This window comes from Lagopus muta, chromosome 2 (assembly GCF_023343835.1).
Source record: "Lagopus muta isolate bLagMut1 chromosome 2, bLagMut1 primary, whole genome shotgun sequence".
NCBI classification, from domain to species: Eukaryota; Metazoa; Chordata; class Aves; order Galliformes; family Phasianidae; genus Lagopus; species Lagopus muta.
The window spans coordinates 183,074-198,168 of record NC_064434.1 but is presented as its reverse complement, the minus strand read 5'-3'; the positions used below and the strand labels follow the sequence as shown (position 1 = coordinate 198,168).

The following is a 15,095-nucleotide window of genomic DNA, read 5'->3' as shown; positions in this document are numbered from 1 at the left end:
TCCCTCAGTTATGAATTGGACTCTTGCTTTTCTCACACTTCTTCCTTCTTGCCTGTTTGGATGTTGATCTCTGAGATTTCTTGCTACATGGGTATAACATCAACCAGCTGAGACTACGTAGTACTATAAAGTACTCTAAAACCTTCAGGGCTTAATGCTGTTTTCTTAAACATCTAACATGAAACTATTCTCCAACTTGTCCTAACTCATTAGTCTTCATTAAGAGCCTCCCTGAGAAGGTTTCTCAGCCACTTGTATGATAGTACAGTGGCTTTTTCTCTGCTGCTGCAAGCTTTCCTTCAAGATATTCATTAGCTCTCTTGGAATGCTTACTAGCTAAAAGGATGATTTTTACACCTGAAAATATCTACCCCTGATTGAGATGGTCTTTGCTCTCTCAAGCAGTCACGTACACTCCAATAAACAGCTTGTACCCCATTACACACTGATGCACCCACACTAGCAAGCCCTTAATGGCTCAGCTGGTTCAAGGTGAGTGGTGTATGTTTTTCCTGTCCTCCCATCTACAGTAACCAAAGGAGAATTTACTCTTTCCTGCTGCCGCATAGTTGTGAATTGCTTCAAGTTACAGTAGTTCCCATCAATATTTCTCCTACTTTACAATAAGCTCCTTTTAATCTTGACCTCCACATTTCCCTCCTTTTGTTTTCTTTTTTCCTACCACTCACACACAACTCACGCTGTCATTTACTTCCACAGAACCCAGAGTTCTTCCTCATACTTGCTTGCCTGGAAGTTCTCTACTCATTCTATGTCTGGGAGAAATATGCTTAATGCAAAGTAGCATTTGTCTCAACATTCAGCCATAGAACTACACTTGAAGATGATGCCCAAGCACTTATCCCAAACCTCACGGATATTCTGGACTCCACATTGAGGTCATTTGAGTGCAATAGCATGAAGAACAGCAATGGAGTCCTTCAGCACTTCCACACATTCTCCCGTGACCACATCTACACATAATTACATCCTATCCTTATTGCAACTGATGTTACAACTTACATCATTCAAGAGTCAGCTGCTAATGTCAGTGAAGAAGTTTTTACTGACCTCAGGTTCAACAAGATTTTCTTCTCCCATAGGAAAAAGTGATGGAATCCTAGAACGTCCCAGATTGGAAGGGACCCACAGGGATCACCGAGTCCAACCCCCGCCGCACACAGCGCCACCCAAACCCCAAACTGAGCAGCATCCCAGAGCTCTCTGAGCTCCACCAGCTCCAGGCCATGCCCCCCCCCCCCCCCCCCCCCCCGGCAGAACCTTTCCACAGCCCCCACCTCGTCCTCCCCTGACTCAGCTCCACACTGCTCCCTCAAGTCCTGTCACCATCACCAGAGCTCAGCGCTGACCTTCTGCTTCTGCACGGAGCTGCAGCCTCCCCTCAGCTCCTCAGCCAACAGCCTCAGCTGCTCCTCAAACACTCTGCCCTCCAGGCCTGTCCCTACCTTCACAGCCCCCATCTGGATTCTCTGATAGCTTTACGTCCTGATACCGCGGTGCTCCAAGTCACGCCTGGTGCTTAAGGTAAGGCTACAGCAGGACTGTTGGCAGTGCTGGGCCTGGGGCACCCATCTCAGTACGTTCTTGCCTAGCCTTATGCTGGACAGCATTGGTTCAGAGAGCGAACCAACAGTGCAGCTCTGAGCCCTCACATTCTCAAGGCTCTGATCATCAATGTGCTGGAACAACTCTTATCTCAGGAAAGCAATTTCATTGAAGCTTTATGCTTTCTGATGTTCTCTTTATTAAAGGACAGGTCTAGTGGAAGGCAGAGCTCGAGACCGTGCAAGGAATGTACAGCAGGGAAGTTTATTTCCAGCACAAACTGAACAGAGCTCAGCTTTTTTTTTTTTTGGCCTTGTGCTTACCATTGCTCAGGGGCACAGAGTATTTCCCTGGTTTTGTGTAGATAGCTAATTTCATAGCGTTCTCTAGCTCACAAATCATAAAACTGATAAGAAATCAAAAGGAAATGGAAGAAAGGCCTTTCTGCTGAATGGACAGCCTTAATCCCAAATATAATTTCGCAAACAGTGAAAACTGAACAATGGTCTGGAAATCAAACAGGTATGTTCTCATCTCACATGCACTTAAGGCAAGAAATGATGCTTAGAGTACATTTGATTTTCCCTTTTTTTAGAATCTTTTCTATTTGAAAGGGCAGTTGCAAGAGTAACTATGCACTTCTATGTGTACTCAGGACAATATTATTGTCAACATGTATTTTACAATGGTTTCAAAAGAATATCCAGTGACAGAGTCCAGGAACAGTAGCCATTGCAGATAGAGCTAGGCTATGTCATCTGTAACAGATGAAGGAGCTTACAATAGCATAGAAATTCAAGTCGTTCAAAAAAACAACTTTGCACTTCTCATCCACAACATCAGCATTACAAAACAAGTTAACTTCTAGACAAGAGACACCCCTGCAGAAAACTCATACTGAAAATTTATCGCCTTTCTTTGTCTCTAGGCAGCCACCTGGAAGGCCTGGCCCTCAGTGCAGTAACATTACTTCTGGACCAGCTACAAAGAATGTGAGGAAGGAGGTGACACTGCTGGCTCACTAGATACTTGCAGCTGTCTGAGTTCACCCAATTAAGTTTCTCAGGAACTGCTAAAGACTAATACAGATGGTGGCATTTCTTTCTCCAAGCAATGCCTCAGAAACAGAAAATCATTGTCAGGTGAATGATTGAAGCAGTGACCTGTTTGTAGTAAGCGCAGTAAAAGAAGGATTAGAGCCCACCCAGGTTCCAAACGTTATTTTTGCTGGACCAACCCTCTGTAATAGACTACAAATCAGCATTATCATCTGTAACACTATAATGCAATAGAAAGAACAGCAACAATTACAGGGTGGAAAAGTCTCTGGCTACAGCAAGTGAGGACAAACCAAATGCAGCAGCTCTAGACACAGGAACAAAGGAGAAAAGCTTACCTACCTTCAGAAGGCCTCAGATAGGCAGAGCCATCTAACAAGATACTCTCACCTCCACTTCCAAACCTTAAATGAGGGCTAGGAGGGGTGGATCCTAGCTGCACCCCTTCATCACTCAGCAGCATTGCATGCACCTGAGCTCCCTTGGGCTGGCCCTGCTCTCCACCAGGTCCTCCGTCGCTGCTTCAAGCTGTGACTTAGCATTTCTACTATGCCATCATTCTCTGCCCTGTTCTGCAGTGACACTACAGGTGCTGTTTTGCACACAGTATCCTTCCCAGATGTTCTCAATCTGACCTGTTGTCACCTACAGAGAACCTTTCTCACTACCCTACTGACAATTTCTTGTTTCGTATTGTTATAATCAGATAGGTTAACACAGTGGAAGAGCAATACAGGAGTGTAACAGCAAAAGGACCAGCATGGATATGATGCTATTTCACAGAAAAAGTAAATATGCTCACCTGTCTCCAAAGATCTAGGCTTACAGGAAAGGCTCCACAAGGGGGGGGTCTCCAACAAGAAATCCTTCCCCAATAGCAGTCAGCCCCCAGCTGAGGTCTAAGAGAGCTGCAGCCAGGCTCCGCTCCTTCCAGTCCCACAGCTGAATTGCCTTCACCTGTGCTCCCAGGACTGACCAGGTCTTTTCCCCAGGTGCTCAATCAGTGGTTCAGGCTGGGACTCAACAGTTTGCATACACATGTGCTAGCCTTCTCTTGGACATATGTAATTGGACAAACCACATTTCTCTTTCTTGTAGTGATGGGTAAAATTATTCATTTTTCTTTTCAGCTTCCTGAATCTGCTCCAACACAGCGCACCAGCTAGTTTCCACATCACCTCTGCAAAGTGCATCTTCTGACATCAGAAAAAAAGCAGCTGCGTTCAGTCCTAAGGTAGCCTGAGAATTAACTCAAGGCTGTTGGATTTTCAGCAAAAGACAACTGCCACAAATGGCATCACGGTTACCTGGGAGAGCGGAGGACTTCTTCGGCTGTTTTAGGAATCCAGTGTCCATAGCTGATTCCTTTGTGGGGATGAGACAAAGATGCAAAGTTTGTACAGCCCAGTTCTCAGGTAGAAGCCTGCTATAAATGCAGTGGGTGCTAAGTGAGATGTAAGATGAATTAGCAGTTTCCCTCTTCCTCTTGTCTTTTCAGAATAATACTGTTTGCAGTTGAACCAGCACAGTGGAAAATAATGTTATGATTTCTAAAGGTGCTTTGTGGAACAAAGGATATTGGATCAAATTTTCTCCCGAGCTTGCTCACTGCTCCTACAGTAATGAAGAGCAGAAGCTGGCTTGCTTTAAAATAATGAGAAGCTGTGACTTTGAGTAATAAGATCATAAATTTTGGTTTGCTATTTCCCATGCATGAGAAGGTTGTGATAGTAAGTATAATTTACTGTGACAAACCACTGGCGTTAATGCTTTCATCAAGAGAAACAAATGGTCTCCTTTTGAAATCTCCTGCCCACCTTGAGAGAGCAATAGGGTTATAAATAGAGAAAGAACAAATATTGACTCTATGAAATGTAAAGGTACCTGGAGTTCACCCATCAGTCTTCAGATTACACCTGCCTTTCAAGATTAATGTTTTTTTCTTCATAATCCACTTGGATGACTTGTTTGAGCTCAGTGCTCTTTCTAGGTTTTCAAAATGTTCCATACCATTTCTGAAGAAGCTCAGAATTCTGGAATGAGGTAGATATTCCCAACCCAAGAGTTATCTTTCATTTCAGTTTGACATAAGTATTTACAAAACTGCCTGGGCTACTCCATGAGTTACTTGTTTGATGGCATTCCTGGTTAGGCTTTCTGTATAACAGCTCCAGAAAATTATTCCTCCATGACTTGCACCGTGGGACCTCAGAGAAGCACACCCCCTTTGACATCTGAACCTGTGCAGGACTCAAGAGGATACAAGAATTTACTACCTCGGGGAAAGGCCTCAGACACTGTTTGCTGAACTTAATCTCACTTTGTCACACACTTTGCTTCCCCTTTTGAAGTCGTAATGTCTCATGCATTTAATCTCTGAAGCAATGCTGTAAAACTATCTTCTACGCAGTCTGTTGGAGTCTACTTTACATTATTTCAGCATGGGCTCCTACATTGGATTCAGATCCTCTTAAAGTGTCTTACAGAACAAACGGACAAAGATGGATGTGTGTGGACACACGGGTGATGTGCCACAAAAGCCATACCTACTTTCAGAAGCACACCAGGAGCCTGGGGCTCAGGTGAGCAGGTCTGAGCATTGCTCCAGCTGCCACACACAGAGAAAAGAACGCATTGGTCTGCGGGGTTAAAGCACGTGTGGCTCCAACAGGATGTACGCTCAAAAACAGCCAAAGCCTGGGGGTGTTTTGACAGAATGAATTGAAGGTTTTCCAGTCCATTGCCTCCCCAAACTCAGTGCTAGAATGCTGTGTCTAAAGAATAGTTTTCTCTCACCTCTTTGCTTGCTCTACAATAAGGTAAAGAAAACGTATGCTTGAAGGCCATCTTAGTGAACAGCTGTATGTGACAGAAAGGTCTGGTACCTCGGGTCATTTTAGGCAGCGTTTAGGATTTTATAATCTTGAATACTAAATTTCAACAATTCGTATTAAGCTATGGCAACTCACCATGCCTCACCAAAGGCACGTCCAGAAGGACTAGAGCTGCTGCCAGACTGTTTGAATATTCTAATAAAATTCACCACACACAAACATCTCCAGATTAGCTTTTACATTTCCTTGCAGTCAGCAGTTGCACAGAACTGCTTTGATACTTGGGATAAGCAGGGCGGAGAGGAATCCAGGCATGGCCTTGTGTATACATTGACATGGTTTTTCAGGAGGGCTTAAGGGACTTAGTGAATACGGCAGATGCACCTGGACTGTGTGACACTCATGGCCTCTCTGCCTGAAGGGTAAAGGGTCAAATTTAGTTAGGCCAAAAGCAGGCTCTTGCCCCCGGTCACTTCCATTAGGAAGATGTCACCGTCCAAGCTCAGGAGCAATGGAGCCACTCCACTCCATGGAGACTACCCTCACATTTTCAGTTAGCTTCCTTGAGCCTCCTTTTCTCCACTGGAAAAGCACCTCAGGACACTCCCGGAAAAAAAAGTGCCAGGTAGCAGTTAACACCTACACAGATATGCCATATCCTACAGATATGGGTACATCGAACACTTCAGGGGATTCATTAGCATTTCTTTCTCTCCATTTAACTTTTCTGTGGTATCTCAGTAAGCTGGGATCACTTGCAGACTCTGTTTGTACTTTTATGTCTGCACAAACCAGCAAAGTACAGAAGAGAGGAGAGATGCATTTATGTTGCACTGCTGCATAAATGACAAGGGAAGGAGATTCACTACTGAGACAGCAACTGTTAGAGAAAGGTTTTGGAAAGGAATTAACAAAAGCATTATTTCCACTTTTAAATCCAGTTGAAACTAAACTGTGCCAGGTCCTCAGGTCTGTACTGAACCAATGCCTATTTCCATTTCTGAAGGAAATGACCATATCTGCTTCCTATGTGCGCAGCAAGGATGAGGTGAGGAAGGCCTCCAGCAGTTATACTCACTGCTTTTGGAATCTGGCCTCTTGGGACACCGCGTTCTTAACCCCGAATGCACAACATATTGTATCTCCAGATCTGCTCAGCTTCCTGTAAATATTTCTGTATGTATGGAGACAAAATCATAATAATAGCAGGTGTTACTAACTTTTGCTGCCTTTCTTCCAAAAAGATACACGTTTCCTTGGGGAACATGAAGCGCAGATTCACTCCCTTCTTCAAACTCTGATGCTTCACAGACAGCTGTGTAAAGGTTGCTGCAGCATCGCCTTGGGTGTTTAGAAGAAATCCTGGATATTTAAAAATATTTAAAAATGTATCATTTCAGACTGCAACACAGCCTGATTCAGAAAGTGATACAGCTTCCATCCTGTGATGCAAAGACTGACACACATATCCATGCTGGGACTGAAGAACATTGCCATGTTTTCAGAGCTCAGATCACCTCAATCCTTGTAACAACTTTTACGTGTCTCTACACTGTCAAACAAACCAAGGGTGTTCTAGATCCAAAGTAACTGTAACAAATTCACTCTGAATCAACACCAGTACAGACTGTCAGGCATCTCTGCACCACAAATATGTACTCCTTCCCTATCTGGACAGAGCAGTGAATGGTCTGAGATCACAGATCACAGCACTTCGGACTTTCATGCCTACAAAAAGTTGAGATGAATCCCAGAGAATAAAAACGAATGGTTGAAAGTCACCAGGAAAGGGTGGAGCAAAACGCAAGGCAGATTTAGTGCCTAAAAATCAGAATAGTGCCTAAAAATCTTTTTTTCACCTATTAGAAGTAAACCAACATTCAGTGAAACCTTCAGCAAGGGAGTTTGTTTCTAAATGGGCCCAAGAGGAACCAGTTATGTTGGTGACCTGAGAAATGCAGTGAGAAAAACATCAGGGGAGGAAGACAGGTCATTGAAATGCATGTGCCAAACGAAATCTGGTTTTGAAGCATTGTAAGAAGGACACTGAAATACTGGAAAGATTTAAAAGACAATAATATGAAGGATGACCTTAAATGGAAGACCTTGCCCACATATCATAGGTGACAAGGGACGAGGCTAAGCACTGCCTTCTACCGGTCTGGGCTTTCTCCCCAGTGGAACTCAGATTCCTAAATAGGCAACTGAAATGCATTTTGGTGGGAACAAAAAAGAGCTCCAGCTCTTCTATTAGGTCAACTATTCTGAGATCCCCTCAATCACCATTATGGTATTGGAATTACTCCTCACACCACAAGATAAAACTTTCTGCCTAGCAAGTACTTAGACATTGAGACCGTGGTAATAATCATAACAACATCATTTTGGGGGGAGCACGGTGGTAGCGAAGAGTGTTTTGTATTTTAAGGGCCGGAGTGCCCCCTTCTGTCGCATCCCGAATTTAACAGGCGTTACACCAGCACGCTGCGGAGCCCCGCGGTTGTGATCAGCACGGCTGCATGGAGCTGCGACTCGGAGCCCCAAGAGCTGATGGCCAGCGGGCGGTCCTTGCTTCGGTGTGAGGGTTCGGGCGGGGCAAACCGAGCTGCCGCAGGGAAAGCGGCGGTGAGAAGCTCCCCGGCAGCGTCATTGGTGTAATTAGCGGGTGAAGTCAGGCATATTTCGAAGGGAAGCCGCAGAGCTGAAGTAATGGGCTGTTACTGATAGCTCTGCACTCTGCGTTTGAGCTTTGCGTCTCCTGCAGCCACCAACTGAATCCAGGCTGTTTCGAACAACTGAGGAAATCTGACTGAAATATATTTAAAAGCAACTCAATAATGCCAATGTGTATAATCATGTCTGAGTTAATCACCGAGGGCTAACTAGGTTATGAACAGAACTCAAAAGGGGTCGGAAGTAGAACGGCGCACAGCCTCGCTTCGCGCTGGGCGTAGTTTTGGCCCTCCGCACTTGCCGTAGCCACCCTGCATTCTGGCGCCAGTGGACCGGAAGTGGCCGTATTCGCTATGGCGGCCGCCTGTGGGAGAGCGCTGCTGCAGGGCGTCCGGCCCGTCCGTGAGCACCGCCCGCTTTTCTCCGCCCGGCCCCGGGGAGGGAACCCGGGCCCGTTCTGTGGGGAGGGCGGGGGTTTGGGCTGCGAGGCTGTGGGGAACGGTTCCTTTTGAGAACGGCGTTTTTCTGAGCGTTTTGTCTTTACAGGGTGGTTTTCTTCCTCGACTTGTCGAATGAGCAGCGACCGAGAGCCCACAAAATTCCAGCCGCCCCCGAAGCCCGTCATTATTGACAAGCAGAAGCAGAGAGAAGAGAGGAGGTAGGAAGGGTGGCTGGGGCTCTGAGGTGTTAGTGCACAAAAACTGCGTGTCGGAAGGGAGCGGACACAGCTCTGTGCCTTTGGCTCACATCTCGAGGTCGGCTGGGAGCTGAGCGCAGGTTTTGCTGTTAGTCAATGTGAATTTTTCTCCAGCTAAGCATTTTTCGTGCCTCCTAAACCCATCTACATTGCTTTAAGTGGCACTTTTGAAATGGTGCTGCTGCCTCTGGGAGGAGAGTGACAGTGTGATATTGTGCACATCGGGGGTATTGGTCAATGGCTGCATGTATCCAAAGGTGTGCCCAGCTGGCCAAGAATGCCAACAGCATCCTGGCCTGTATCAGAAATAGTGCAGTCAGAAGGGCTGGTGAGCTGATCTGCCCACTTTTCTCAGCACTGCTGTACATCCAGTACTGTGTTCAGTTTTGGGCCCCTCACTACGAGAAAGACACTGGAGCCCTGGGTTATGTTCAGAGAAGGGCAACAAAGCGGTGAAGGATCCGGAGCACAATATCCTGGGAGTGGCTAAAGGAACAGAGATTGTTCAGGCTGGAGAGAAGAGGGTTCAGGAGAAACTTTGTGTCTTTCCACTGCTACTGAAAAGAGGTTGTGGCTGGGTGGGAGTCAGCCTCTAATCCCAGGTAGAAGCAAAAGGACAAGAAGCGATGGCCTTCAGTTGTGCCAGGGGAGGTTCAGGTTGAATAATAGAAAAAATGTATTTTCAGAACGCCCAGGTGGGTGGTGGAATCACTGTCCGTAGAGGTGTTTGAGAGCCGTAGAGATGTGGCTCTGATAGTTTAGTGGGCATGGGGGGGATGGGTCAACATTTGGACTTGATGATCTGATCCTTTCCAACTTTAATGATCCCATGGTTCTATGATCTTGTGAAAAACAGCATAATCCTCAGGAATGGGGAAAGTATTAAAAACATTATAAAATCTTCCGTTCTGTCTTCAGATCTGTTAGTGTTCACGTCTTTAAGATGTGAAGAGTAGGCGGCTATGGCCCACCTAAGACATGCAGCCTGTAATGAGGTTACCAGGGACAGCAGGGATTTAAATGATGTTTTTCCGGAACTCCTGAGCTTATCTGGACTTGAGCAAGGCCTCTGACACGGTCCCCCACCACATCCTTATCTCCAAATTGGAGGGATGTGGATGCGATGGGTGACCACTCGCTAGATAAGAAACTGGTTGAATGGCCGCAGACAGAGGGTGGTCCTCAATGGCTCCTGGGTGGTCCTCAATGGCTCTGTGTCCAGGTGGAGGCCGGTAACAAGCAGCGTCCCCAAGGCTCTGTCTTGGGAGCGGAGCGGTGCTCTGTAACATCTTCATCATGACAGCAGTGGCGGAATCGAGGGCAGCCTCAGCCATTTGCTGACGACACCAAGCTGAGCGGTGTGGTCGACACGGTGGAAGGAAGGGAGGCCATTCAGAGGGACCTCGAGAGGCTGGAAAGGTGGGCAGGGGGAACCTGATGAGGTTCAACATGGCAAAGTGCAGAGTTTGGCACTTGGGCCAGAGGAATCCCAGGTATCCATACAGACTGGAAGGAGCGGTGCTTGAGAGCAGCCCTGCAGAGAAGGACCTGGGGGTCCTGATAGATGAAAAGATGAACATGAGCCAGCAGTGTGCTCTTGTGACTTGGAAGGCAAATGGTGTCCTGGGCTCCATCAGCAGAGGGGTGGCCAGCAGGGACAGGGAGGTGAGGTCCCTCTCTGCTCTGCTCTTGTGAGGCCCCATCTGGAGTGCTTTGTCCAAGTGCGGAGCCCCCAGTACAAGAAAGACAGGGAGCTGTTAGAGAGGGTCCAGAGGAGACACAGAGATGAGCAGGGGGCTGCAGCACCTCCACTACAAAGACAGGCTGAGGGAGCTGGGCTCGTTCAGCATGAAGAAAAAAAGGCTGCGGGGTGACCTCAGTGCAGCCTGCAGTACCTAAAGGGAGCCTGCAGACAGGAGGGGAGTCAGCTCTTGGAAAGGGGAGATGGCAGCAGGACAAGGGGAAATGGTTTGGAGTTGAGGGAGGGCAGATGGAGGTTGGATGTCAGGGGGAAGTTGTGTGCTGTGAGAGTGGTGAGGTGCTGGAACAGCTGCCCAGAGAGGCTGTGATGCCCTGTCCATCCCTGGAGGTGTTCAAGGCCAGGTTGGATGGGGCCCTGGGCAGCCTGGGCTGCTATTGAATGTGGAGGTTGGTGGCCCTGCATGTGGTGGGGAGTTGGAGCTTCGTGATCCTTGAGGTCCCTTCCAACCCTGGCCATTCTGTGATTCTGTGACTCCTGTAACTATGAGGATGAGGGGCAGGCCTGATAGCAGAGGCCTGATGTCATTTCTCATCTTAATGGCTGCCTGCCAGCAGCAGCACTGAGCAGAACCTCCATGTGCTGCCCTGTCTATCATCCTGTGCTTCCCATGTAGTCTATGTAAGGCTTGTCAGGCAGGTATGCATTTGTCGTCTTTCCTGTGCTCTCTCCTGACCAGATGCTGGACTTCTAAGAGTTAAATATGAATTAAATTTGTCCATCTTCGTTCTCTGGCTCTGAGGCCAAGTCTTCATGCTGTCTGAAGCACAGTGACCCCATGCAAACAATGTGTTGGTAGTGGCCCTCAGGCCAGGCCAACACTGTGTCAGGAAACCTTCAACTTACTGCCAGGCAGTTGAACTCCAGAGCATGAGATTTCCTTGGCATGGTGTAATTCATCCGAGCAGAAAAGAGTTTTTAGAGTTCCTTTAAGCTTTGCCAACACAAGATAACCACTCGAATGTGATGTTTCCTGTAGGCTCTCTTCAGCCGTTTGTAAGAAACAGTAATAACTTTTTTACTATCAAGTGATGAAATAAGAAGTGTTTGGTTTTTTTTTTTTATTGTGGATTACAGTTAAACTATGAAATAATCTGCTCCTAAACTGAGATAAAAGTAACAGGACTGTCATCTCTTGGTCTGTTCTTCCAAGAACAGCATTGTTTTGGGAAAAAAAAATGTGTTTAAAAAAAAAAATCAGTAATTTGCAGTTCCTGTCTCTGAGAAGACAGCTGGCACAGATGGTCAGCGTGTGGCAGTATTTAATTTTTAGGCAAATATTTGGATTTCTTTAATATTTTTAATGGAAATGTGGAAATGCTTTTGTTTTAAACTTTTTAAGTTTGGATTTTCTTACAGGTTTTTGAGCCCTGAATTTATACCTCCCAGAGGAAGAACAGATCCTCTGAAATTCTATATAGAAAGAAAGGATATGATACAGAGACGAAAAGTCTTCAACATCCCCGAGTTCTATGTTGGTCAGTAGCAGCACTGGAGCTGTCTTACTTCTTAACTGTTGTTCACTGGGTGAGATGGTTAAAAGCGTGCTCTGAAATCGAGTTATCACGGGACATTGCAGCATCTGCTGTGTTAGATCAGCCTGTATGTCTGTGCTTACTAGTTCGTATTTTAAACTCTCATTCAATTTCCAGTGTAAAGATAATATTTTGTGTTTCTTTCAGATAATTTGTGTATGTTTTTTTTAACTGGCATTTCAGTGTGGTTAATGAATAAAACTCAAGGAATGGAAACTGATTATTTGTATTCAGTTTGTGTAAAAAAACTTCACAGGTGAAGGCTTAAGGAGGGACAGAGCTTTACAGTTAAGTGCAGAATCACTTTTAGCCTGTTCTGAATGAATGTATGCTACAATTTGTTCTGTTTCTGGCAGTTCAGTTGGATGATTAACCATTTTTGAAACGTGCCTAAATGTGCTCCATCTGACCCTTTTACCATGTGCTAGTGTTAGTTTGCTTGCACAGCCTGCTGTTTTTCCTTGGTTCTTTTTGCAGGCAGTGTACTTGCTGTTACTACTGCAGATCCATATGCTGATGGCAAAACCAACCGGTTTGTGGGGATCTGCATTCAAAGAGGAGGAAGAGGGCTTGGTGCGACCTTTGTGCTTCGGAATGTGATCGAAGACCAAGGTGGGATTTCCATTGAGGCAGTAATCCATATATTGAACACATGGCACTGCTTAGTCATTTTATGCCTGTATGCTGTGTTTCAGATCTGTACTCGCATGAGGCTGCACGTGTGTGGTGGATGCACACTGATGGGCAGCTCAGATCCACCACACTGTTCTCTCACTCTCCCTACTCAAAAGATATGGGGAAAAAAATATATGAAAAAAGGGTTCTAGGTTGAGATAAGGACGGGGAGATCATGTTCAGTTACCATTGTGGACAAAACAGACTTGGCATAAGGGAGGTCAATGTAATTTATTGCCTAGTAATAACAAACTGAAGTAGTGGGGAAGTAAAAGCAAACTGAAAACACCTTTCCTCCTCTCCTACCTTCTCCCCTCAAGTGGCACAGAGAATGGAGGCTGCAGTCATTTTGTAATGCTTTGTATCTTCACTCTCTTCCCCTGCTCCAGCATGGCATCCCTGCCACAGAATGCGGTTCTTCCTAAACTTACTGCTAGCCATGTAAGCACTAGCCCAGTTTGGGCACTGTGGATTTGTTGCACTTGTTGCACAGTTCAGGCCCACAGCATAACAAATGTGTCTGTGCACACACACACACACACACACACACATGCATACACGTTCTCAAGCCGTTGTGTTACCAACAACTGGGCTTACTTGCCTGTGCAAATGCAGGTGTAATGCATGTGAACAATCACCTGTACCCACAGCACTGCGTACGTAGTTCCCTGTACAGATGGAAAGCAGCTCTTATATTATACAGAGTTATAGAACACTGAAGAAATACTAAATTGGTATTAGTATTTCCAACTATGTGATCGCTGAACCAGACTTCCTCTCTCGAAGGTGTTGAAATTTGTTATGAACTGTACAGTCCTCGGATCCAGGAAATCACAGTTCTGAAGCTGGAAAAAAGGCTGGATGACAACCTGATGTACCTGAGAGATGCCCTTCCTGAATATAGTACTTTTGATATGAATATGAAACCTGTGTCTCATTTAGACCATGAGGAAATCCCTGTAAACAAGGTAGGAGTTTAATATTTTAGTGGGAATTAAAATAGCAGGGGATAATTTAGTTAACTTTCTGACTGATACAGGAGTTGCATCAGGGTGCTGAGCCGTCCCCTGTGGCTGCTGCAGGGCTCCATTTCAGGGCCAGATAGAGGACTGCAGCAAGGAAGGCTCAGGGTGGAAAAGCTTCTGCAGCAGAGGTTGATCAGTCATGGAACAGGTTCCCCAGGCCCAAATATGCCAGACTTCAAGGAGCCTTTGGACCCCACTCAGACACAGTGTGGCTGGTTTTATGTGGAGCCAGAGGTTGAACTCCTATGATCCTTTGCAAGTCTCTTCCAAGTTGCCATTTGATAACAGCCTGCAAGGCTCTTAACTTCTAGTTGTGTTAGTGATACAAGTATGTAACATCTGGTGCCTTAATGCTGCTCCTGTAGTGAAAACATTTATAACCGAGTACCTGCCTTCCTCAGAAAGCAACTTAGAGGAGACTGCAGGAAGTAACGGCCTGCAGGTTCCTCTGCATTACATGCAGACAGCACAGCCAAGACTGGGGAAACTTAATGCTATTGACTTGGGGGTGGAAGGAGCAAGATCTTCATCTCAGGAGCTCTGGCAGACTGGTAAAAGAATGCCATCCACCTTAGCTTATGGGAAAAGGACAAACAGCTGCTGCCATATTTTTTTTTTCCTTAGTAACACAGTTAGAACCATAGAAGAGTTAGTTAATGGCATGCCGCTGTAAGGACCGTGTAATAAATCAGTTTTATTTAGGTTAATTAACAGACATAAAAGACAGAAAATCCCTTTTCTCCCACTGATGACCAATAGTCCCTTAGTTTACTGACAGATGGGTCTGTTTTTTCTATTAAAGCAGCACTTGTCTCACTACTTTTGGTTCACAGTCAGAATTCTGACCTTTTAATACATTTCATTTTTTATTTATTTTATTTTTTTAATCTTTCCCCCCAGCTGCAGGTAAGAATGAAACCTAAACCATGGTCAAAACGGTGGGAAAGGCCAAAATACAACATAAAAGGAATCAAGTTTGAGCTACCTGAGAAAAAAATGAAAGAAGCACAGAAGTGGAAGAAGCCCTGGCTGGAGTTTGATATGCTGCGAGAGTATGATACCTCAAAGATAGAGGAAAAAATATGGAGGGAAGTGAGTGAAGAGCTGAGAAAGTAACAGCTTTGAGTTCGGTGTATCAATTGTCAGTTCTCAAGTTTTGTATGCAGGTAAAATACACAGTAAAATGTCAGCAGTTCCTTTCTGAATGTTCAACTATCCAAATAGTTGTTTCTTCTGTCTTTGCCAAGTAGGCAGTGGCCAACTGTGAAAGCGC

At 45.6% G+C, this 15,095-nt stretch overlaps 1 protein-coding gene and 1 long non-coding RNA gene across 2 annotated transcripts; both read left to right on the top strand.

Moving 5' to 3' along the window:
* The first annotated feature begins 2,982 nt into the window (after positions 1 to 2,982).
* On the top strand, positions 2,983 to 6,364 carry LOC125688861 (uncharacterized). Its single transcript, XR_007374916.1, has 3 exons — positions 2,983 to 3,213; positions 3,331 to 3,412; positions 3,755 to 6,364. It is a non-coding gene; the product is annotated as an uncharacterized LOC125688861 (long non-coding RNA).
* A 2,037-nt stretch (positions 6,365 to 8,401) lies between these two features.
* On the top strand, positions 8,402 to 15,011 carry MRPL19 (mitochondrial ribosomal protein L19). Its single transcript, XM_048935388.1, has 6 exons — positions 8,402 to 8,533; positions 8,678 to 8,789; positions 11,947 to 12,065; positions 12,600 to 12,734; positions 13,584 to 13,765; positions 14,723 to 15,011. The coding sequence occupies exons 1-6, from the start codon at positions 8,485 to 8,487 to the stop codon at positions 14,936 to 14,938; spliced, it is 813 nt and encodes a 270-aa protein (XP_048791345.1). The 5' UTR covers positions 8,402 to 8,484; the 3' UTR covers positions 14,939 to 15,011.
* The last annotated feature ends 84 nt before the right edge of the window (positions 15,012 to 15,095 follow it).